General features: G+C 33.1%; 1 protein-coding gene across 1 annotated transcript in view; it reads right to left on the minus strand.

Moving 5' to 3' along the window:
• The window catches only part of LOC111064230 (guanylate cyclase 32E), a 233,901-nt gene that overhangs the window by 15,682 nt on the left and 191,446 nt on the right, over positions 1-26,773 (minus strand). The window contains exons 13-18 of the mRNA XM_039429503.1: positions 25,662-25,785; positions 24,213-24,389; positions 16,137-16,257; positions 13,429-13,614; positions 12,169-12,337; positions 9,211-9,351 (exon numbers count right to left, since the gene is read on the minus strand). Coding sequence (XP_039285437.1) covers positions 9,211-9,351; positions 12,169-12,337; positions 13,429-13,614; positions 16,137-16,257; positions 24,213-24,389; positions 25,662-25,785 — 918 coding nt within the window. The remainder of the gene's footprint in view (positions 1-9,210; positions 9,352-12,168; positions 12,338-13,428; positions 13,615-16,136; positions 16,258-24,212; positions 24,390-25,661; positions 25,786-26,773) is intronic.

A 26,773-nucleotide genomic window follows, 5' to 3' on the forward strand; every position in this document is an offset into this window, starting at 1 on the left:
ACTTAAACAGAAAAATATTCAGAGAACACAAAACCAGAACACATAGCCAGCCATCATTTTTAGAGAAGAAGCTACAAGTCCGAGCAAACCACACCTCAAAATCAGTGATGACTTCATGAACACGTCACCAAAAAATTATAAATTACAAGTTTAGAATTTACATTTTACATTTGTTCTCAATAAAACTTTATTTCGAAACTGTTATTTTAAATTTATATATCATCTATATTTAAATAATCCATTTATCTGTTAACTCTGTCAACTCAGCCTCGGTGACACCATGGAACATGCAACACAATTATTTATGATAAATTCTCAGTCAAAAAGTTGTCTGCATATCGATTACTCTGATATTTACTATAAAGTTTTATAGATCTTGAATTGAAGATCCAATTCCAATCGAGAAAAAATGTAATATTACAAATACCCCCCTCTTGACATAAAAAAATTTACTGTTTGAAAATTTAAAGATAAAATTACATTGAAACAAATGGAAATTGTTGAAATTAAATTCGAGAACAGTAACAATTTTTCTATAAAAACATTACATGTCATCCTATAATATTGAAAATTATTATAAAAATTCATCAATAGCATTTGTTATATGTTTCCAAACAATATTTCAAAGTATAGAATATCAAAATTACTTTTGATTTAGCTTTATAATTTAAAGGAAAATATCTCAACGGAAAGTTTAATATATATAAAGAATAGTTTTTGAAATTGCACATAAATTTAATAGATAGAAAAATTCAATTTTTCATTGCATAAAGATTTAGTATGTTGAATAAAAAAAATTTTTTTTAAATGAATTGATGAATTGTTACATTTAATTTTCACATAAAATTTCAATAAATCAAAAAATGTTCATTTCTTTCACTATTGACGTGGTTGATTTTATCGATGCAAATTTTGGAAAACAGTCCGTTAAGGCACTCAGTATGATTTTCAGTTAAGTGTGACTCCAGTGTGATGATGTCAGTGTTGGGCTGATCCGAATACCCGTAGTGTTGGGCTGATCTGGATGCACGTAGTGTTGGGCTGATACTTGTAGTCGACTGATGCATACCAAACTCAATACAGGTGACATCTCAGTTAGCATTGCCTCATTCTTGTAGTAGACGGCTGCATACCAAACTTGATACAGAGTCACGTAAATTTTGTATCATATTTGTAATTATACAATGTACATTTCAGGCTTGAAATGACAATGTAATTTGTTTTTAGGAAAAGAGATAGACGCTGCATACAGGATTAACTTAGGTGAGGATTAATTTAGGTAAGGTTTGGTTTTTTGATATTTTCAGCTTTCAAGGTTTAGAGTTCTGCGTACAGGAATAATTTAGGAAAGGATTTTTTGAATCAATTCTTTCATGATACTGTGACTGTTATTCTGAATTCAAAGTTATGGATGTGAACATGGATGGCAATTACCTCCAGGTAATGTGGTAGTGTTGAAGTTTGAGTTACATGGTCAGCAATAGGCGTTGGCATTGTCATTGGCGTATGCTTTGGTGTCGGCATTGGCGTTGGCATTGTTGTAGGCATTGGCATCAACATTGGCGCAGGCATTGGCATTGGCGCAGGCATCGGTGTAGACATCAACGTAGATATTGGCATTGGCATCGGCATCGACATTGGCGCAGGCATTGGCGTAGACATCGGTGTAGTTATTGGCATTGACATTGGCATAAGCATCAGCATAGATATTGGCGTAGTTATTGGTGTAGATATTGGCGTCGACATTGGCGCAGGCATTGGCGTAGACATCGGTGTAGTTATTGGCGTTGACATTGGCATAAGCATCAGCGTAGATATTGGTGTAGTTATTTGTGTAGATATTGGTGTTGGCATTGGCATCGACATTGGTATCAGCGTAGATATTGGCGTTGGCATTGGCATGGGCATCAGCGTAGATATTGGCGTTGGCATTGTTGGCATCGACATCAGAGCAGATATTGGCGTTGATATTGGCACAGGCATCAGCGTAGATATTGGCGTAGTTATTGGTGTAAATATTGGTGTTGGTATTGATGTAGGCATCAGCATAGATATTGGTGTAGATATTCAATTGATGAGTCACACTGGTTCGAAAATCACTCAAATGTTCTTAACACTCTTCATGGCGTTCACTTGTTGCTGATTTCGAGATTCACGTGATGATTATTTCAATGTTAATGTCCACACTGTACCTGTTATCTTGAAATGCTTATAAACTAAAAAGAAAATTTTGATTAGGCTACCAATACAATCTAATACACATGAAAATTATTTACAAGTATATAATCAATATAAAAATGAAATTTGTTAACATATTATACAGTCAGCAATACCTACATAAATTGTGAAATTTGGAGACATCAATTACAAAATTTTAATGGAAAAAATAATTTCATTTCCATTTATTCACTGTTCAAATATTTTATGAAAAGCAAATTATTCAATATTCGTTTGTTGGATACTATAGTTTATTTCGACTTTTCAATGTTCTAAACACAAACTACATTTCATGACAAAACTTTACTATCAATCATTAAACAAGAAATCATTCAAAACATCAATAATATTTTGCTTCAAAGGCAATCAATATTCGTAAGTAATCATCTGCGTCTATGGCAATCAACATTATTAATCTTTATTTTGCATCTATGGCAATCAACATAAGTAATCAACACAAAAAATATTATCTCATTACTGCCTCTCTAAGTCATAACCTCTGTTATTCCTTCTTTAGGCAATAAGGGTTTCCATCTCAAAAAACAATCACATACCAGCAAAATTCTAATCAACAAACCCTACTAAGAATTCTACATACACTCCAGCATCCATTTCAAACGATAATCAATCATATCAAAATTTATAGAACAAACAGTTTTAAAATTTGAAAAGACATCAATTACAAAAACTTTAGAGAATTTTAACCTTTAACTCATTTCAATTAATAATATGACAAGACGTTTTTATTTAATGAAATCATTATTATTCAAGTTAACTTTCATTTATATTGAACATCTCATATATATGGCGACACAATCATTAATACTTTCAATTTTGAAGTTTATTACTATAACAAAAGAATTCATACATAAGATTAATTTCAGCATGTTCTAAATTGAACCATTTATTTTTTAAATAATTTTAGAATTTGAAGACTGTATAATAAGTACAAACCATTTCAAGATTACAATATAAAGACAATCAAGATGGATAATGGGTAAATAAGTTCCCTAAAAAATACTAACAAGAGAAAAAGAAAATTGGGTAAATAAATTTCCTAATAATACAAGGAAGAGAAAGATTAATTAGAGCCTATCCTACATGTCAGTACTAAACTTTCATAAGGAAGTATATTTAATAAAATATACTGAAAATGAGAAAATGGGACATAATTTTGCTCTGAAAAACCTAGTTACCTAATATGATACCTGACAAAAAATAGACATAATTAAAATATGTAATACATGATGAAAAAATATACCGCAAGCAAACAATTATTTACACCACAATAGATAGATTTTAGAAGAGTTAAGTTTTATCAACAATTTAAAGATTAGGAAAATAAGCTACTATTTTAACTTCCAAAATTATTTCAGAAAAAATACAAATTTAAATGACTATGGACAAGATTGGTTAAGATATGCATCATAGAAGTAATTTACTGAACATTACACAAAGACAGGAAAAAATCGAAATTTGAAACGATTAAGGGCCAAGAAAAATAGGCTACAGGAAAGAAAAAAGATACAATTATGGACTCTTACCATACGTAGTATTTACGGTCATTGCTATTCTGAATCCCGGCATGACACAGGATTCCTAATCATAACATAGTGCTGGGTGCTGGGGAATACCCTTTCATCATGTGATTCACAGTCATCATCTTGTAAATAAGCAACTTGAAACAACCTTTGAATACTAACACATCAATAGTGACTTTGTGCTTTGTTTTCTTCAAGAACATGATTTTATTCATGGGTTCATTTGTTTCAACAAAGCCATTCTGCTTACAAAAGTCAATCATGTTCACTAGATAATGCTTTGCATACACTTTTTCAATTTTTAGTTGAAAGTTGAATTCATCAACTTGATTCAAAGCAAGATTCATTTTGTTTACATTGTTCCTAACCTCTACAGAAATCTGTCTCATGTAAACATTCACTTTATTTACTGTTTTCCTAACATTCAACTTGGCAATACTACTTTCTTTACTGTTGACTTTCAATAAAGACAACTCCCTACCTACTACATTACTCAATTCTACTATCTCACTAGAATTTACTTTTTCAATAACAGTAACTAGGCCTACATTATCTGAAACTTGAAATAACTGATCTTGTATCTCAACACTACTATCATCCTGCTTCAATTTGCCTTCATCTTCATGACTATCAATCAATGTCTCATGTGCATCTTTCAATAGAAGGTTTATACTAACCTGCTCTAATCTAATGCTAGCAAATTCTTGCTTCATTTCATCAAACCTAGCACTTTGATCTTGTTTCAAATTATCAATCTTAGCATTTTTATTTTTAAACATTTGGTCTAACTTAGCATTTAGCTTATCAAACAGTTGTGTTAAGGCAGCTATTAACTCATCATCATTTTTAATATTTTTCATATTCTATGCCATTTTGCTAGTCTGCACAGATAATATATTCATTAGGACTTGATCTCTCTTGAACCGATTTCCCACTCAGCAGCATCTCATTCATAACCTATCAAGACATCAGCCTACACATAATTTCTATAACCAGGGATTTCATGGTGTACCATTTGGGACATATTTATTTTGTAATTTGGTCCCACCACAGGGGTAACATTTGCCGTGCTACCAATTTCTCCTAAATAGGTTGGATAGCATTTCTCACCTATTAACCCAAGGAAAGTTATCGGCTCCAAAATAGTAGATTCTTGATAAACTATGAATGGATCTATTGCTTATGAATGAGAAATCCAGTTTTCAGAGCAAAACAACTTATAATCTTCAGAAGAATTTTGGCAATATTAAAGAACAACACTTAAACATAATATAGCATCATTACAAGCTAAAATACTTATCCAGTTTATATAGTTGAAAACAATGGCTATAGGCTTATAAACACAAGAAACAATTAATTATAGACAAAATTAGAACACTATAAACTGTTCAAAACTCAATTTAAAACATTAAAAATTCACTTAAACAGAAAAATATTCAGAGAACACAAAACCAGAACACATAGCCAGCCATCATTTTTAGAGAAGAAGCTACAAGTCCGAGCAAACCACACCTCAAAATCAGTGATGACTTCATGAACACATCACCAAAAAATTATAAATTACAAGTTTAGAATTCACATTTTACATTTGTTCTCAATAAAACTTTATTTCGAAACTGTTATTTTAAATTTATATATCATCTATATTTAAATAATCCATTTATCTGTTAACTCTGTCAACTCAGCCTCGGTGACACCATGGAACATGCAACACAATTATTTACGATAAATTCTCAGTCAAAAAGTTGTCCGCATATCGATTACTCTGATATTTACTATAAAGTTTTATAGATCTCGAATTGAAGATTCGATTCCAATCGAGAAAAAATGTAATATTACAATAGTAAATATCAGTGTAATCGATATGCAGACTTAACATTTTTACCGGGAATTTATCAGATACACTAATGTTGAATAACCTACAGTAATGATAAAGTTCTATTTCTGAATTAACAAATAATTCTAAACAACAAAAGGGTAAATAAATTTAAAACAGTTTTAAAATAAAGTTTTATTGAGAATTATAAATGTAAATTGTAATAGTTATAAACTTATAATTTTGGAGGTTGGCAATGATGACATGTCTAGGTGTGGCTCTTGGAATGTTGCTCTCTCAAGAAAAGATGGCTGCTGGCTAGAGTAGAATTGTTTTAGTCCTCTTGAAATTTTTCTATATAAGTGAAGTTTAACATGTTTTAATTATTGAGATCTGAATAATTTTATTATGTTCTCAATTTGTGTTGAATGTTTTGTGTAATTTTGAAAGCCTGTAGCCAAATAAATGAGCTCAATATGAATAGATAAGTAATTTAGCTTGTAAGTATCTTCTGTTTAAGTATCAAATGGTTTTGTTCAGTAAATTTTTGTTGTAAATTGCCCAAGTTTTATAAAAATTATAATTTGATTTGCTCTGGACTGGATTTCTTATTCATAGGCATTAAATCCATTCATGATTTATCAAGATGTTGATATAATTGGAACCGATGACTTTCCTTGGGTGATAGGTGAAAAACTATCAAACCTATTTGAATAAAATTGGTAGCACACCAAGATGAACCAGTTAGGTAGTCAAAACAATGCCATAATAATTCTAAATTATGTTTTTATCTAATTTTCAAAGTTCTTAAATATTTTTCCTTCACGAAAATTCAAGATTCTATAAATTAAGTTAATGCATGAATAACATCAGAGGAAATATATCATATAGTTCAGTCAAGGAGAGGTTATAAAGGGAAAAGTTGGGAAGACGATTTTTGACCCAACAGTTATGTTGAGGGTAGTGAGGAGGTAAACATATCAAAAGTCCTCACCCCTATTACCTGTGCTAATGGGGTGGGGGTGGTTTGAAGGTACCATTTTCTGATTTCTCGCATAAAACCCAAAAACTATGTGTAATAAGGACTTCCCAGTCATATAACAAATTAAAGCTTACATAATTTTCTACAATATTCATCCCACAAATTATTTTATATCTCCTCTAGTTTTTGAGATATCCGCTCTTGAAGGTGTGACATTTAAAAAAAAACACGTTTGCCACCAATTTTTTTTCTATTTTTGCTCTTATAACTTTTTGAAAATTGATGTGAGAATCCATTTTGACTATGAGCTTATAGACCATTATATTTTCTTCAATCTGATCAATTACACACTTTCAAGAGCAAATATCTCGGGAACTGTTAGGAATATCACAAAATTTCACACAACAAAAATATTGTAGAGGATTTATAAAGCCACATTTCAGGATAGTTAGTTATGTCAGTTGAACGCATTGTTCACAAGATATGAGCATGGAAGCAAAATGCTGAAAAATGCAACTTTTAAACCACCCTCATCCCCTTAGCACATGAGTTAGGAATGGGAACTTTTGGTGTGTTCTCCTCCTACCTAGTCTCAACAAAGCTGCAAAGTCAAAAATTCTGTTTAAAGCATTCTCTCCGATTTCCTTTGTCAATTGGTCTATTGTTGCAATAATGGAGATTCCATATTCAACACTAAAGCTGCTGCAAAAGGTGTAGGGAAATTCGTAAAAGTGTGAAATTATACATCAGATTGAAGAAAATTTAATGGTCTATGAGCTCATAATCAAGATAGATTTTTCCCATCAATTTTCAAAAAGTTATAAGAGCAAAAATAGAAAAAAATTGGTGGCAAACGTGTTTTTTTAAATGTCACACCTTCAAGAGCGGATATCTCGGACACTAGAGGAGATCTATATAATGAGAGAGAGTAGGGTTGTGTTTGTTCACATCAAAACATGTCAAATTGTGGATTGCATACCGGAAAAACGCAAATGATTTAGATCTCCAAATTTTGCATAATTATATAGATTCTAAAAATATCAATCTCGTTCACCTCGAAGCCCAAATTTCAATTTTCCTTCTAGATTTATCTGAATTAATGTATGGGACATGAAGTTTCATGTGGCATACATTGTTCATTGTTGATTTAAAATGTGTTTGTTTATAAGGAGGTTATAACATTGTTACAAGACATTCAATTTAGTATTGTAGGTTTTTTGTTAGGTACCGGTATTTGGGAAACAAATGGATACCTGACTCAAATTAAGTAGGATCTAATCGATACTAAAATTGATGTATTAAAAATAATTATATTATACTTTTAGGTTTTCAAGTATTATGTCTTTTTCAGTTATCTATTAGATAATGATGAAAAGAATTGGCTTATACACTTATTATATACATACGGGATAGGAAATACATGAATGACGCATCATCTTGAAAATTTGCATATAAATTCTTAATTTTTACCAAGAATGATTATAGGCTTATTTTAGATTCTTCAAGAACTCAGTAGCTCAAGTTTTTAATTAGACCCTTGCACAGCACGGGTTACCTGCTAGTATAATATAAGTTGTGGGATGAAAATTGTAGAAAATTATGTAAGCTTTAATTTGTTATATGACTGGGAAGTCCTTATTATACATAGTTTTTGGGTTTTATGCGAGAAACCAAAAAATGGTACCTTTAAACCACCCCACCCCATTAGCGCAGGTGGTAGGGGTTGGGACTTTTGATATGTTTACCTCCTCACTTTCCTCAACATAACTGTTGGGTCAAAAATTGTCTTCCAAACATTTCCCTCTATACTCTTTCTTGAGCATTCATTGCCTTGAGTATAATAGAGTTTCTCTTAGGAATAATATTCTTTGGTTTCCGATAAACCATTATCGATGATGGTTTAGATCTTGTCTATGGAGACAAGATCTTGTGTCCATAGAAAGTTTTTTCGAAGTAATGTTAAAATACTACATCCCTATAGTGACACCGTATGCGATATTGAGTATATCTATACGATTTTGAGTAGGTGATATTGAGTAGGCTTATTCGGAATTGTAAGGTAGCCACATTTTCATTTTACTCCATTACCTTATTAATACGGTTAATCTGTACATGAGGCTGAGGTATTTTAATACACCAAATAAGCTACCTTCGTCAATAACATTCCAGCTCCTATTCGTGGTGATATATCCGGAATCCTGCTCTAATTTTCAAAGTTTGAAACTTTCTGCTGGTAGGCTCACAGGATACGGTTATTAGTTTCCAATCATTTCCGTATTAGAATCTTAATTACAATATTAGGATATCTCAGAAACTTCCTCAATGACTTGGTAAATTGAGCTCCTGATCAATAATTAAACGATAGAAACTTCGTTTCTTGGAAGTTCAACCAGAAAGTAGTTCCTCATGGTTTTTTTTACTTTATATATTATCATTCCACCCAGAGTATTCAAATTATGTAGGTAACCACGTCATTTGGATCTACATTCACTCATTTTTCTTTCAAACTCCTATAATGTTGTGCTTGTTTGCAATATCAGATATTTTGTACGGTTCAAAATATCAGTATATATAACTGGAATAGTCTGTGTGTCGTCAGAAACAGTGTAGTCTGTTTCTTATTATAAGTTTGATTAGTAATTCAATCAACATACCTGGGCAGCATTCTATTCAAAAGAGCATCTGTCTTTTTCTTTTCCTCTGTTAACTCATTGGTTCTCTGTTGGACTTGCCCTTCCAAGTTGTAAGCATACTTCTCCATCATTGCCAACATATTATCAAAAATGTTTGGTTTACTGAAAAAAAGTAGAGAAAAATAATTCAACTGGATTTGTGAATTTGACCAATTTTAGTCATTCATGAAGTAGCCTGATTATAAAATGAGAAAGCAGATCAAAAAGCTGTCATCCACCAGAGTGTATTGTGAATGGTGATTATTGAATGCCATTGAAATAGTTTCAATTGTAAGGACCTTAGAACTGCAAAGTAACATCTATCTTCATCAGCCATTCAAATGTAGCCCATAATAATTTGAATATCTGCAGAACAGTAAAAATATATTATAAATTATTATTTCAAGTCATTTATTGGAGCAATATAAATATAAACTTTAAAATATATGTACTTGTTTTAAAGTTTACAAAACTGCAATAAGTCGTTAAAGGAATCTGGAAAGTTAGTTCCAGAGTTGAAAAAAATATATAAATTCCATGATAATGTAATAGTTTGAGCTAGAAGTGGACTCGCTTACAAAATTTGCTCATCTTTTTTCTCTCTTTTTCCCGTCTTCCTCTACTATTCTTTCCTTTATCGCTCCACTTCACCCTCCATTTCCTTACTTTTATACCATCTACCAGCCTATTACAAAGGAAAGCGTAGTTGGTTTGATATTTTTCCTCATTTCTTTATTTTTAGCACTCTCTATTTTGATTGTAAATTTTTTGTATTTTTATTTCTTCTGTGTATTTGTGTTGAATTGAATACAATAATTATTGATAAATTGATTGATACAGTAATTGATTAAAAGGTTCTAGTACTGGAAGTACGTGATACAACTTTTAGTAGAATGAACAATGGAAAATTTATAAGAAATTAAATGAGAAAGATAGTGAAATATATTTTAAGAAATAAAGTATTTTAATAAGACTACGGTACTTGGATTTTTGATTCATATAGTGTCACCTGGTCATATGGGACATATATATTAATCATATATTTATCTCATATTGATCAGGATTCTAGAGTTTTTAAATATTAAAAAGTTCAATGAACAGTATTTTGTCTTTGAACAAACATTTTGTCATCGACAGAAAGATTGTTTATTACTTTCCTTGCCCTATTAACATAGGTAAGGAAAGTATTGCTTTCCGAAAAAAATTAAGGTACCCCAATTTCTAAATTTCTATACGTTTCAAGGTTCCCTGAGTCCAAAAAAGTGGCTTTTGGGTATTGGTCTGTATGTGTGTGCGTGTGTGTATGAGAGTGTATGTGCGTCTGTGTACACGATATCTCATCTCCCAATTAACGGAATGACTTGACATTTGAAACTTAAGGTCCTTACACTTTAAGGATCCGACACGAACAATTTCGATCGAATGCAATTCAAGATGGCGGCTAAAATGGCGAAAATGTTGTCAAAAACAGGGGTTTTCGCGATTTTCTCGAAAACGGCTCCAACGATTTTGATTAAAGTTATACCTAGAATAGTCATCAATAAGCTCTATCAACTGCCACAAGTCCCATATCTGTTAAAATTTCAGGAGCTCCGCCCCATCTATGCAAAGTTTGATTTCAGATTCTCAATTATCAGGCTTCAGATACAATTTAAACAAAACATTTTGAGTGGAAAAGATTGAGCATGAGAATCTCTACAAGGTCTAATGTTCAGTAACATTTTCACCTAAAATTGAAAATAAGCTCGAAATTCGAGAAAATGTGATTATTTCAATTTCAAACTGTTGGCAACTGTTGGTTCTATTAAATCATTCACTATGAATAGATAGCAGACCTCGTGTGTCTCCAGCGTTATTGCCCTGTCACCACCTGGCTCAAATCTTTGAATTATAGACTTGAGATGCGCGAGAACACTAGCGTCAGGTGATCAATTCTCATAACGGCAAGGAAAGTTGTGTGAGTGCGCCACACCAGATTTTTTTATTTGTTGTCAATATTAAAGTTAGTATCTTTCTACTTTCTATGTTTAATAATAAACGTGCGCTTGTGAGATAGATAGAAATATGTACTTGAGATGGGTTTCATGTTTGGCATTGACTGAGTTTAAATCAATACCCAAAATTTATCTTTTGAGGGAGAGCTCATTCGTTAGGACTGTGAGTAAAGTCCGGCTGATCCAGTGAAAAGGGATAGACTTGTTTCGTTTTATAATACAGTTATACTGTCACAGATTGGACAGTTTAAAAATAATTGTATTATTAAGGGAGACAGGTTCTGAACCTATTTATTGGTTCAGTTAATTTTGTTTTTTAAATACTAACTGAAAAATCGCGTTTCAAACAGTTAATGCCAAAGGGGGAAGCCAATTTCGAAAGGTAGGTGTTTACTGGATAAGATCTTTTTTTGTTTTAATTTTCATAACCACAAAGATTGAATCATTAGCAGCAAGTGAGTAGCTTCCCTATTTATTTCATTTTAATATTGTGTTTGTTTATATATTTATATTTTAACTTTTTTAATAAAAAATATTTAACCGAAAATACCAATTAATTGAAAGTACTAGTTATTCCGTTATCATTTTTAATTCCCCCTTTACATATAGAAGAAGTGTCACATCTTGTCATAATTGGTGAAGACACCTATGCTTACATAATTGGTGGAGGCTTCTCCCCACTGCTTACAATAGAAATAATTACATAGTACCCTTTATCCAAAACGTTTTTATATATAAACTTATATATTAAGGAAATTTTAATGTATTTTGAATGTATATTTTCCAGGACTACTTTTTTTAATAAAATTCAGGAAAACTGTCGTGATTTTGAGATTTTTAGGCAAAAGAGTAGCCTATACCTATTGGGCTTGAATTATTGAAACATTAAAAAACATTCGAATATTTTTTCGTTTAATGAAATTTATTGAAGTGTATATTAACTTACAGGCCAGCCTGCATTTCTTTGAGTTTGACTCTGACGAACCGGAAGTCAGGCCGTGACTCGGGGTCTTCACTCCAGCAGCTCTTCATGCACAAAAGCACTGACTCAGCAATGTCGAGAAGTGACGTGTTGGGCCGAAAGTCAACACCTCTCATCACTTTTGTTACAATCTCTGCGAAAATTGAAAATATCTTAACAGTCTTTGAGAATGCAAATCAATATCTAAAAATACTGGTGAAATTACTTGAAAATATGAATAATATTTTCTATTAACTAATGTTTAATAATAAAATATCTTCTAGACATTCACTGCTTGAATTATACTTAGGTATTATCAATGATGAATGAGTGAATGGAAAAACATCAATACAGTTATACACAAAGTGAAATATCATTATTAAATAAAAATACTAAGAAACTGTCAAAACCACAGATTTCATTCAAAGTAGAGAGACCGGTTTCGGTTATGTTACATCATTGCCAATCTCTGATAAACCCTGTTTATCCGAAACCGGTCTTTCTACTTTGAATAAAATCTGTGCTATTGTCAATTTCTTATTTTTTTATTCAATATTAATGATTATCACAATATCAATTTCTCAACTACACGAAAAATCATTATAATACTGTATAAGTTTCAGGAACACTTTCATACCACCATATGCCATCTTTTTTTTCAAATTGATACCTACATCATGTTTACTCGTCTGAATATTTCATGTTACTTGATTTTCAACCACCCTATATCAGGCCCGGTTGCACAAAAGTCAGTTAGATTTCAATCGTGATTAATCTTACAATAACCAATCAGAGAAGGCTTATTAGAAAATTAAGCTTTTTTGATTGGTTCTAGTAAAATTAATCACGATTATAATTTAACCGGCTTTTGTGCAACCGGCACTGAATAATAAGGTTCCACTTGTTTTAGAACTTCTGATGACAAGGCAATATGTCATGCAAGTAGAGAAATATCGTCACACGCATAAGTATGAGATGCCTTGATTTCTATTCTTACCTGCATCATGTGCTACTTGCATATTATAATGAATACGGTTCTTCTGTAATTATTTTATAAAATCTCATTCCAGTCAAAATTTCTCTAAATGTGATAAAAAATCATTGGAAAATGTTCCATTCTGACAAAATAGTATACAAAATTTACAATAATTTTTGAGGGAATCCTTCCTACTGTAACTTTTTAGTTGGAAAATACAATGACAACAACATTAAACAAACTATAGCAAATAATAACAAGATTGATACCTTCATCTGCCAGAGTAATCCTGCCCCAAGGTCCAATCCTCCCCACAATTTCATACAGCAAGATGCCAAAAGAGTAAACATCGCCTTTCTGAGTGCCTCTTGGAGGTGAGTGGGGATTTCTGAGTAATTCCGGTGCCTTCCATAGTCTCCTCTTCATCACCAGAGCATCAGACTCATCTTGACCACCTAGAATAAGGCATTAAAATTAATTATGGCTTAATAGGTAATCAGAATTTTTAAATATAAAATATTGGGAATATCCTGTATCCTAGAAGACACTGCTTGCCTCACCTTTAACATACCACTTTACTCACCATCAACATCATTTAGTGCATAAATAATAGCATAGCTAGTATTACTTTATTCAAATAATACATAATATTATTGTAATTTTCAATTATTGACCTATCGAAAATTTTGAACATTTACAATACTTTCAGATGTTATATCTAACACATTCTTATATGCGTCCTACACCTACAGGTTATAATAATAATTCAGAATCATCACTGTTCCAAAGATATTGTAGAGATTATTGTTTGATATGATAAAATGAAACAAATACCGGTATCCACTTGGATAGTTTAATCTACCCAGAATTACAGATTGATGCTCTCATGGTATCATAGTTTTCTTTTTTTGAGAAAACAAATTCATTTATTTTCATAATAACAAAATTTATAGTAATTCTCGAGCTGAATTCTATTTCCCAATAGTATATCGAATAGTGCATACGAATTGTTTTCCTACTATTATTGGTAACTTTAGCTTTTTGAAGGATAAGTGTTATATGTCTGTCCTCAAGGACTATTTGCGAAATTTATTTTGAATAATTATTTCGAACTAATCACAAAAGTTTGAAGTTTTCACTTTTACAAACTCAGCTTCATATAAAGCAATATTATTTTATCTTTGGTACACTAATATTAATATGAAACTATTTAGTATAAATGATATCAACCATAATGAATAACTATTATGTTTGTATATTAATACAATATTTGATTAATACTGTGTATTGTAATGGGAAAGCTTTATTCATATATCTCGTCTAATTGTAACATTAATATTATTAGCCTACTAGCAGGTAACCCGTGCTTCGCAAAGGTCTATTTAAAAACTTGACGTAATGAAATCTAGAAGAATTGAAAATAGGCCTATAAGAATCCTCGGTTAATTAAGAATTTATATGCAGCATTTCAAGTAAATCAGTCCAGTAGTTCAGACGTGATAGGAATATGACCACATTTCAATTAAAAAAAAGAAGTTGGATTCAAAATGGTGGAAAAAACTTGGGTGCAACGGAAAATCTGTTTTTATCATTCGAAAAGGATATCCAATCATACCTATCTTCTAATTTCCCTTTTAAGAGAAATGCTCTCCTGCTGCTTCCATACAACAATTGGAAGCATAACAAATAATTGAAAACTTGACAGTCTGAAAACTTCATGTTTAATCAAATCTTGAAGAATTTAAAATAGGTCTATAACCATCCTCGGTTATTCTTTTGCAAGAATCTATAATATGCAAAATTTCAAGTTAATCAGTCCTGTAGTTCAGACGTGAAGATGCGTCAAATATAATTCTCCTATAGGATACTTTACACCTGTATACATGTATAATCCAGTTCTTTCCTTTATTATAGTAGTCTATACAATATGATAGATGGATGGATGATCATTGTTATTTTACTAAAAGATAGAATAAGTTGAGTAGTTTCCCTTTCAGAGCGAGTTTTGACAACCCACAAAACTCATTTTTCATTTGAAGATATAACAAAAATGTGCATATGACCTTATTTTTTGCTCAGTTTGCCAAAATACCCCTCATTCCAATATTAAAATTTTCGACTGACTGTACAGTGAGTCAGTCATTCTATCAGGGCTCGAATAATTTTGAAATTTTAATTTAATAAAAATGGAAGAGAATAATTTCTTTATGTAAATATCAACACCTTTATTCAAAGACATATTAACTGCATGCGTTTTCATATTGCCGATACAGCATTGATGAAACTATAGACGTTTATTTTTAGCACTTTGTCTCAAAAAACTGTTCTAGCTGAAAAATTAATAATCCATACCACGTGGCATTTCATTGCATCAGGAAAACGAAGTTTTAAAACTATTTTTTTCTAAACAGATGTTTTTGAGATAATTTCTTTGATGCAGCTGATTCACATTGACCATATTATAATACAGACTTTTTGAAGATGAGAATATTTATCAATTTATTATCAAAACAATACTATTATTATATCTATAATGAAAATATTATCATTATTATTAAAAATATCTATCAATTATCAATACAATATTATTGAGGTTAAGTGGTATCAGGTAGAAAGCAATAATAGAAACAGATGTTCCTTCTTTAATTTCGACCATATGATTTAGTGATTTTTTAATTTTGTTATGAAATCGTATGTACCATTAATGAAATTTGAACATTAATTCTGGAAAATCTAGAAGGAAAATCGAAATTTGGGCTTCCAGGTGCAAGAGATTGATATTTTTAGAACCTATGTGCAAAATTTGAAGATCTAGATCATTCCCGTTTTTCCGGTATGCAATTTACAAGTTGACATGTTTTGATGCGAACACACGAACAAACGAACAAACACAACCCTACTCTCTTATTATATAGATAACATAGACTCTCAAAGACTCTGGTACCTACCGTAGTTTGAATGATAAATTTTTTCTCACCTTTAAATTCATGAAGACCAAAGTCGGTTATTTGAAGAACCCAACGACTGTCCACTAAGCAATTGCTGGATCTGAGGTTGCCATGTGATACAATTTCACTATCATGCAAGTATATCATTCCCTAGAAAAAATAATCAAATACTGAACACGATACTTAGATACTTAGTTAAAAAAGCTGAATAAATGTTATAAATACTAAAATATAAATATTTTATCCTATATTAGATATTATACAGTTGATATATTGGCTGTATGCATTATTATAGGTAGAAAATGAAAAAAGCCTGTCTAAATATTCAAACTCTTCCATTTTCATAAGCAATCACTCATTTCAGATGAGTTTTATACATACATTTTTTTATTACCGTACTAGCAGTTTTGTGAACAGTAGACCTCATGCAGTATTCTCATCCACAAGTACCTGATTGAAACTATAGACCTTATTTATGGAAATACAGCAATAGGCTTCTCCACACATCTGTCTAATCACTTGTCAGCTGATTTATGATGAATAATTCTATAGTCTGATTTTTACTCTAATATTGGTGTATGAAGGAGGCTCCTTTTTCCTTCTATATTATCCTTAAAATGCAAAATTTCCAAAAACCTTGTTTTTATGTCGACGCGCAATTAAAAAAGGAACATACCTGTCAAATTTCATGAAAATTGGTGTGCTACCAATTTTATCCAAATAGGTTTGATAGCTTTCACCTATCACCTAAGGAAAATCATCGGTTCCAATTATGCTAATATCTTGATAAATCATGAATGGATTTAATGCCTATGAATAATAAGTCCAGTTCAGAGCAAATCAAATTATAATTTCCAATGTGATTCGAAAAAATTCAGTTTACACCAAAACAAATAATAATACATGGACTGAAAATAGATTGAACATCATTGACATTACAAATATGTTTGATATGTTCATCAAAATAGATTCAAAAAGCTTTCACAAAAACTCAGAAATTATTGTTTCAAAACTAGATCAAAATATACAACTTATAAATCAAGAATACTTATCCTTCCTTTACAGGTTATAAGGCAAGCTTATGGCTTTCAACATCAAATGAAAATTTTAACACCAATTGGAAAGAGAAATTGAAATCTACACTTCACATATGTTCAATAACATTCTGAGTAGATTTTTGCCCACACCTTCTTCTACCAGAATTCCCAGTGCCGCTCTGGGCCGGCTAGACTCAGTTGGCGTCTGGGGTGGGCCACAGCAGGGGACGGGAGGCTTGGTGGGGCGACCATCAACCACCCTCGTTAGAGTCGGGGTTTGGAACAGAGTCTTGAGTGCCTTGGAGAAATGCTTCTCTTTTAGGTAAGTGGGGCCATGCTTTCGCACTGCCTAACAGGGTTTGGCATGGAGTGAGAGGAATAGGAACGATCTGCTGTCTGCCATGAGGGGGGTCTCTGGTACGGGAGGAACGTTCCCGATTGCCACTAGATGTCCTCCTGCTATTAGGATCCGAAATAGCAGGGTTTAAGAGCCTCGGAACTGGTTGCCGTAGTTGGTCACCGGGTCCCCAACCTTGGGCACCGGCTGTTTCCTGTGGCCAGGATCACGTCTCGAGGTCGAGAAAGGCCTTCCCAAGCCTTACTCGAGGTCCTCTTGCTATTCTAGGACGAAATAGCAAGGTATGGGAGCCCTTGCACCGGGCGTCACAACTGGTCACCGGGTCCCTAACCTCGGGCACCGGCTATTTCCTGCGGCCAGGATCACGTCTCGAGGTCGAGAAAGGCCTTCCCAAGCCTTACTCGAGGTCCTCTTACTATTCAAGAACGAAATAGCAAGGTATGGGAGCCCTTACACCAGGCGTCACAACTGGTCACTGGGTCCCTAACCTCGGGCACCGGCTATTTCCTGCAGCCAGGATCACGTCTCAAGGTCGAGAAAGGCCTTCCCAAGCCTTACTCGAGGTCCTCTTGCTATTCTAGGACGAAATAGCAAGGTATGGGAGCCCTTGCACCGGGTGTCACAACTGGTCACCAGGTCCCTAACCTCGAGCACCGGTCATTTCCTGCAGCCAGGATCACGTCTCGAGGTCGAGAAAGGCCTTCCCAAGCCTTACTCGTGGTCCTCTTGCTCTTCCTATTGGAAATAGCAAGGTAGGAAAGTTCTTTACACTCGCCGTTGCTGTCGGTCACCGGGTCCCTAACCTCGGGCAGGATCGCGTCTCAAGGTCGAGAAAGGCCTCCCTGAGCCTTACTCGAGGTCCTCTTACCTTTCCTGGTCCTCACGATGATGTACCAGGGTCTAGTCAGGTTTTAGCCAAAACCTGACTTGTTGCCACTGGTCGAAACAGGCAGGCTGCTGCCAAAAGTCGTCAAAGTGGTCAAACAACACTCGCCTGCTGTGAGTGTTGAATCTCGGAGCTTCCAGTGTCTTCAGTTAACTCCAGTTGACCTAAGACACAACTCCTAGTAGTCGAAGGAGTCAGAGTACACTCAGGATACGAGCTGTACTATCTTGCTAGCTGTGTGCTGCTTCCTTCACTGGTTCTCTGCCAACCGCTTGCACTGGACACCCGCACTAGACTGCCTCCTACTAGCTCTTCACGAGCCTCCCTCAGTAGCTGAGAGGGAGGGGGTAAGGATGCGCGGCACTGTTTAGCAGTAGCTCAGTGGCCAGCCTGCTCGTTGAGCAACGAGATCTCATCAAGAGATTACCAAGCATCTTTAAAACTAGCCCTAAACTCCATTCCCCTCACTAGTTACAATATACATCCTGACAACATTGATAAATTTTATAAAAACATTCAGATCTCAAACAAAACATCTTAAATTTCAATTATTTAGAAAATCTTCAACAGGAGACAAATACTTCAAACGATAGCCAAGCCTTATACAAAGTTGAGAGGAACGCCTGAGATAAACACCTGAAATGAATGCCTTGAGCTTCAAAGAAAGACATGTCATCAATTGCCAATTAATAAAGAATACAACTTTACAAATTGCATTTATTATACTCAATAAAACTTTATTTTTTAAAGTTATTTTAAATTTATCTAACCTTTATGTTGTTTAAAATTAACCGTTAATTCAGAAATAGATCTTCATCTATTAAGGGAGAGAGTGCGCATGCGCCGGATTCGTCAGCCAAACAATTACAACACTCCTTCATTCAGTTTATGTAATGTAAATCATTTTCGTGTTCTAAACAAATTATCTCATAACTAATTGATATAACACAGTGTATAAATAATTCTCAAAATATAAGTCTCAGTTAGAAAGTGCGCGGAAATTGGAAATCAAGTGAATATTATAACGTTCATATTTAACCTCAATCTTATGCTTGGTGAGGCCGCTTCATTTTTATTTATTGACTATTAGGTATCAACTTTTGAGTTCTTAACTTAAGTTAAGTTAATTAACTTAGTGATTGAGTTTTCTGGCTACCTTTTTTCTTATTTATCACTTCCTTAAAATGATTTTTAAATAGAACTACCAAGAGATATCTTGATTACGACAAAACAGGATTGCATTGACAGGAAAATTTTTGCCTAGACCAATACAACTACCTGATCTTGGATATTTGTTTTAATGCTCTCATTAATAGAAAAATTACTTTTAAACTTGATTTATAACAGCATTGACTAAGTTGTAGTATTTTTTGCTTTGAATAATTTCTATATGCTACTACAATACGAAATTTTACGCTTGAGTAAAGTACCTGATCAGACGTGAAAACTTTTTCAGTGCATGTGTTTCTGTGTTTGAAAATTAATATATTTTACGCTCGTATAACTGTGATATAGAGTAGAGGCTGTGATAAAACTGTACGACTTGAAACTTTATTACTAAAAACATCTGTGATAACTCCAGCACTGTGATAAATCTTCAAACTATATACCACACTTTATAAAACTGTATTTGACTATAGTGAACCCAAACCTCGCTGACTCAGGCTTCTTGATTTGATGACTAAACAAAATTGAAAAGCATTAATTGTACAACTTTAAGCTTTATTACCAAAAACATCTGTGATAAATTTTAAACTATACTACACTTTTAAAACTGTATAACTGTTGTGAAATTTCACTGACTCAGGCTTCTTCTCGATTTGATATCCAAACAAAATTGAAAAATATGTCTCCCCCAAAAAATAAAACTACTCCTCGCAGAAACTTCAAGACCCACACATAATTGTCGAGACAGCACTGGAAGAGGCCACAGACACATGCAATAGACTGAAGTTGACCATTAATAGGAAGAAGACAGTCCACATCAGATTCACTCCAATCAAAAACAACCCGGATGAGAGACAAACAAATGATGACTCAATGATGACAGACTGTACAAGATTCCTGGGGATAACAATTGACTGTCACTTAACATGGAGAAAACATATAGAGCTGTTATGCAAGAGGTTAGCATCTGCCGTGTATGTTATACGAAGAATCAGAAACATATCAGAGAAAAGTACATCATTCATAGCATTCCACCACTCATAAAATATCAAGATATCAGCCTACACATAATTTCTATAACTGGGGATTTTATATTTGGTAATGTCCCACCAGATTGTACGATTTGGGACAATTTGGAGAATCAGTCCCACACCAGGGCATACCATTTGGTGTGCTACCAATTTTATCCAAATAGGTTTGATAACTTTCACCTATATCACCTAAGGAAAATCATCAGTTCCAATTATGCTAATATCTTGATAAATCATGAATGTATTTAATGTCTATGAATAATAAGTCCAGTTCAGAGCAAATCAAATTATAATTTTCAATGTGATTTGAAAAAATTCAGTTTACACCAAAACAAATAAACGGTGTACACACGTACGTTTGCCTCGGGTGAGCATACGTGTATGGGCTTGCATTCGCACGTGTGGACACTGTTCGCTGAGGCATGTGGGCGAACCGGAACCCTGTCGGTATTTTGGCGTGCTCAAAGGCGCCTCGGGCGAGCATTGAATGTACGTGTGGACGCGATTTTGCCATACGGGTGAGGCAAAACGTAAACATTGAAGGCGTCATAACCTAATTCCAATGAATTAGGTTAATGAATGACAAATCAAATTGTGATCCAATAACTAATTGTAAATTGTAGGATTTTTGTAATTTTGTAGGATATGTGGATTGTCAAATATTTAAATAGAAACATGCATGGAGTATATAATTCGTATCATGATCAACAAATTTAGAACTGCATAATTTAAGTGAAAAAAGCTTCTCTACAGGGTTCCTACAAGAAAGTATAGCTCAAATATTATTTTACTGTGGCTATCAAATCATCTTGTGTTTGTTTCATGTTATCAATCAGAGTTGTTAATTAAATTGTAATCTTCAATATGATATTATACGTTTTAGATAGCTAGGCTATCTATAGAGAGATTTATTCAAACTTTGAACTAGTAGACTATTCCCTTGAAGGTAAATCTTGAAGCTAATCTTTTGGAGAATCTTGTTTTGTCATGTGTATGAGCATAGTTAGTTTAAAATGGGCAGCAATTTAGTATTTGATTCAATTTATGGCTAATTTCCTTAAAGAAGACTGTCAATTTTGTGAGACAGTGCTTTGATTAGGTCATCAAAACTTCTGGAATTATTGTAGAATTTTTCTTTTTTTGAGATTCTGAATAGATATTGGAAACCAACAAATGAATCGCCTAATGCCAAGAATCTCAAAGTTAGAGCCAATCGTTCTTGTGGAGTTATTGCTTCCCTCATGATGATATCATTTTTTGTTTAGATAACTAGTTGAATTAGATTCAGTATATTAACAAAATAATGTTTTGACAACCTAAGAAAGATTGAATTGTCAATATTATGTCATGTAGCAATTTATTTCCTTACTTCAACCTACAATCGTTCAACCCACCAACATCGTTTGTCAAGTTTTATTTTTGATTTTATTATATAAGTCATTGAAATAAAATGATACTGCTGCAATTTGTGATAACTATCTTCAATGATGGAATGAAGCCATTGTTGTCATGTTGTGGAAAATCTACATCTACCATGTCTTCGTGTCGTCTGCAAATCAGATAGCTTTTTGAATGCTGAGGCATACGTGGATCGCGTCCACAAGGACGTACAGTGAATGTTGAGGCATATGTACATACGATTGTTCGCGCGAATCTGTACGGACGTGTGTACAAGGCTATAATCATACATGGACTGAAAATAGATTGAACATAATTGACATTACAAATAATATGTTTGATATGTTCATGAAAAAGCTTTCACAAAAACTCAGAAATTATTGTTTCAAAAGTAGATCAAAATATACCGGTACAACTTATAAATTAAGAATACCTATCCTTTGTTTACAGGTTATAAGGCAGGCTTATGGCTTTCAACATTAAATGAAATTTTAACACCAATTGAAAAGAGAAATTGAAATCTACACTTCACATATGTTCAATAACATCAATAAATTTTATAAAAACATTCAGATCCCTAACAAAACTTCTTAAATTTCAATTATTTAGAAAATCTTTAACAGGAGACAAATACTTCGAACGATAGCCAAGCCTTATACAAAGTTGAGAGAAACGCCTGAGATAAACACCTGAAATAAATGCCTAGAGCTTAAAAGCAAGACACGTCATCAATTGCCAATTAATAAAGAATACAACTTTACAAATTGCATTTATTATACTCAATAAAACTTTATTTTTTAAAGTTATTTTAAATTTATCTAATCTTTATGTTGTTTAAAATTAACCGTTAATTCAGAAATAGATCTTCATCAAAGTGAGTTGTCCAACATTTGAGTACCTACCTGATCAATTTCCGATATTAAGTTAAGTCCGCATATCAATTACACCGATATTTGCTATCAAGTTTTATTAATATTTTGAAAATCAAATTGAAGATTCGATTTTAATCGAGAAAAATGTAATATTAAAAAATTTAATGCAGTGTTTCGCCGTAAATGCGCAACATATTAACATTTAAACATTTGAACATTTAAGCATTTAAACATTTAAGCATATAAACATTCAAACATTTAAATATTTAAACATTAAGAGAAATGCCAAACCGTCATCTTGAATCTTAGACCTCACTTCGCTCGGTCAATAATAGGATTTTAATTAGTCCCAGTATCTAAACACACTATACACCACAATTTCCATTCAGCTATAGTATAGTTTTGTGAAATACAATTGAATCATTCACAGAATATTGTATCATATATTACAGCCTATCAAAATAAGCATAATTTATCTGTTCCCAAAACTGTATAATATGATAAGCAATACTGCGCTCCAATATTTTCAAATAATTGGAATTGTAATATTGTTCATACAGATAACACAATTTTTTCCCCTCCTACTCAGTCAAGCAACCAACAAAAACCTACTATACAATGAAGTGGAGTGGATGATTGACATTGAATACAGAGACATAAAATTTGATTATTACCTATTGGGAGTTTTTTCAATGCTACAAATGCAGTAATTTCAATTAACTTTTGTGTTCCTTTTAGAGACGAGGGAGGGTAAACAGAAAGAGCAGACTTTTAACATTATATTTGACAAATTATAGAATTCGATTTTTCCAATGAAGTTCTTGTTGGTTCCTCATCCCTATTCCACTAAAACTTCAGTGATATATTAAAAAGCAATATTAACATCCAGAATGTCAACAAAACACTAGCAAATTAACTGGCTGTTTGGCTGTTAATTAACTTAACAGGAGAATATTAGATTACTATTATTCGAAATAAATTCTAACGTAAGGACAAAGCATAATATTTTGTTATTCGTGATTAGAATCAATATCTTGATTCTTATAATATTTTTTCGTTTTATGACATGTAACTTGCATACTGTTATTTTCTTCATGTTTTTGTTATTTTGTAATACGTAGCCTACTCTGTCCCTGGTTCCTGCACTCAGGCTGTTTGTTGCCTTTGCAGGAATCTTCTTTCTTCAATAAAACTCTCTTCTATTCGAATTTATTATTTTGTTTTCCAGGTAAGATAATATTTTTTTATTTATTGTATTGTTCTTATTGTACAAAAATTATTATGATAATATTACATTACAATATTGTTCCAAAAATGATGATATTAGAATCCTCGTTACCGTACAACTCTGATTACCTTGATAATGTCGGCTACTAAAGAAGAGACAAACATGTTGTCGAGGTGAAGATCCTCATTGGCCAAAACATCTTCCAGGCTTCCTCTGGCACAGTAGATTGTTAGAATGCAAATATTTCCTGCGTCCACACAAGCGCCAATGAAAGGTATTATATTTTCATGGCGCGCATCTCGCATCTAAAAAGAACGAAAAAACATCACCAATAAAACGTTTCATTATACTGTATGGAATCAGAAATACTAATATAAGGAAGTTTTTATCGGTTGCTCCTCTGCATGAAAGAATTATACAAAATAGACGCAACTAGTGCAGTCATTTGGATAGAATGCCACCTGGAAGAATGCCCCTTGAAGTCCAAAACTACAGGTCTACTGGAAAAGAGATGTAGGTAAGCCAAGAAAGAGATGGGTACCGGAACAGGTTAATTAATAAACCTAATCCCTGTAATGATGATGATGATGATGAGATGAATTTCTTGAAAACATAACTTGCTTTTTTATTGTACTTGCTTCTAAGAACTCTCCTAACAAACATAGGATCCGTATTATTACCAGGGTCCAGAATAGGAGTTTTCAATTCTTCAAGTTTGAAATAACTTATTGAGTTTCAATATTTAGGGTAATCTCCAGCTATTGTAACAACACTATGATTGTTATCTTTATCCATTAAATTCAGTTCCCATATAATGTCGTCCAACGTTTTATTCACTCTTCTTATGTAGTATTCAAAACTATTGATTGTGTCCTCCATTGAATATAACTGGATATTGTTTCTTGGATAGTGAACTCTCTCAAAAAAAGTTGTAATAGTTTTGAGCTTTAATCCTGTTGTTCCATTCCCAATCATTCATAGTCAAGAATGAGAATGATATTGTATGTATCAATGTATGAATAAATGAATAAATAAATAAATATGAGTTACAATATCCATATTTGTTGACTAGAGCTTTTCTAAATTACTAGAGAGAAGGTGATTGATTATCAGAGATTCAAGATTCTGGACTAATATGCTACTATTGTTTTAATGAGTTGAATACTTTCAAAATTCATATTAAGCGATGTTCAACATTCTCATAATGTGTGATCATTGTAAGTACAAAACTGTGTGAACAAAAAAATCTATCCTGCGGTGGAAAACTTGTATGCAGAACCTGCATGTTTGGTTGAGAAATTAGAATTGTTTCCTATTTGGATGCTGATTTGACGCCAGGATACAAACCATTCAACTGATATCAATTCACAACTCGTAATTCATTACAGTAAATACATTATTGCATAGGTACATTTATACCGTACACAATAAATAATGTCTTGCACGCTTCACATTAGATACGGTATTGGATGTGAGCTCTTTATTACCAAATAGGGGGAATTTGCAAAAGAACTTAGTCTCCAGGTAGGTGGAATCGACGATTTATCAATATTGATGAATTTCAATGTAATACTCACCAATTTCGTACTCACCATGCTGGTCTTTGCTGAAGGAATGGTTTCTGTTGTCGGAATTATGCTAACATCTTTTATATCAATCTTCCACAGAAGGCAAGCCAGTTTCTGTTCATAGCGATAATGTCTGAAAATTTTCAATCAAGAACGAGTTATGAAATTAGTATACAGTCTGATTTACATCAATCGAATTAAATAATTTACAGCCTGCTATTCCAAAGAGTCTGAATTAGTGTGTGTGAGCAGTTGATTGTTGTTGAGCTCTGTTATCAGTTTTCTTGTTCTATCATTTCTACAGTGCTACGATGTTCTAGCTTGTTATTTCACCTTCCCAGCCGCGAATTTCAAGTGTAAAAATTGAAATACTTGTTTTAACAATCTAAGTAAGTACCTTCGCATATAGTTTGTGCTCACTGACTGAATAAAAGTGAATATTAAGTGAGTAAATGTGAATATAGTGAATATAAGTGAGTATTAACTAATAAGTTGTTCTACAATGAGTGTGTGTAACGTCTGCAGTCAATCCGTTAATCGCAATGAAAATGTTCACAGTTCGAATTGAATGGGTCATTAAGGTGAACGAGTGATCCGGATCACATTTATTCAAAAAACCCGTTCATTTGACCCGTTCATCAACTGGGGTAGACCCCTGTTTTTACACATCAACTGTGGTGTACCTTTTTTTTTTGAAAATTGAACGGGTCGCGGCAGTGAACGTGAACGACTGAACGGAATCAGTAAAGTGATCCGAACTTCCCATCCCTATCACAGTTTAAAATTTATTTTCACGGCAAATGTGTAAAATTGGGAGAGCCTGAAAGGGTCGAGTCAAACGAGGCAAACGACAGAAGAGTCCTGCGACAGTCGAGACTAGCGACGGTAGAGACCTGCGACATTCGAGGCCAGCGACGGTAGAGGACTCCTGAAAAAGAGACCTCAAATGTCGCCTGCGTTAGGCGACAGTTGAGGCCTCTCTAATTATTGTACAGCCCCGACAGTCGAGACCTGCGACGGTAGAGGACTCCTGAAAAAGAGGCCTCAAATGTCGCTTGCGTTAGGCGACAGTTGAGGCCTCTCTAATTATTTTCGTACAGCCCCTACAGTCGAGACCTGCG

Source organism: Nilaparvata lugens, chromosome 5 (genome assembly GCF_014356525.2).
Source record: "Nilaparvata lugens isolate BPH chromosome 5, ASM1435652v1, whole genome shotgun sequence".
Classification (NCBI taxonomy): Eukaryota; Metazoa; Arthropoda; class Insecta; order Hemiptera; family Delphacidae; genus Nilaparvata; species Nilaparvata lugens.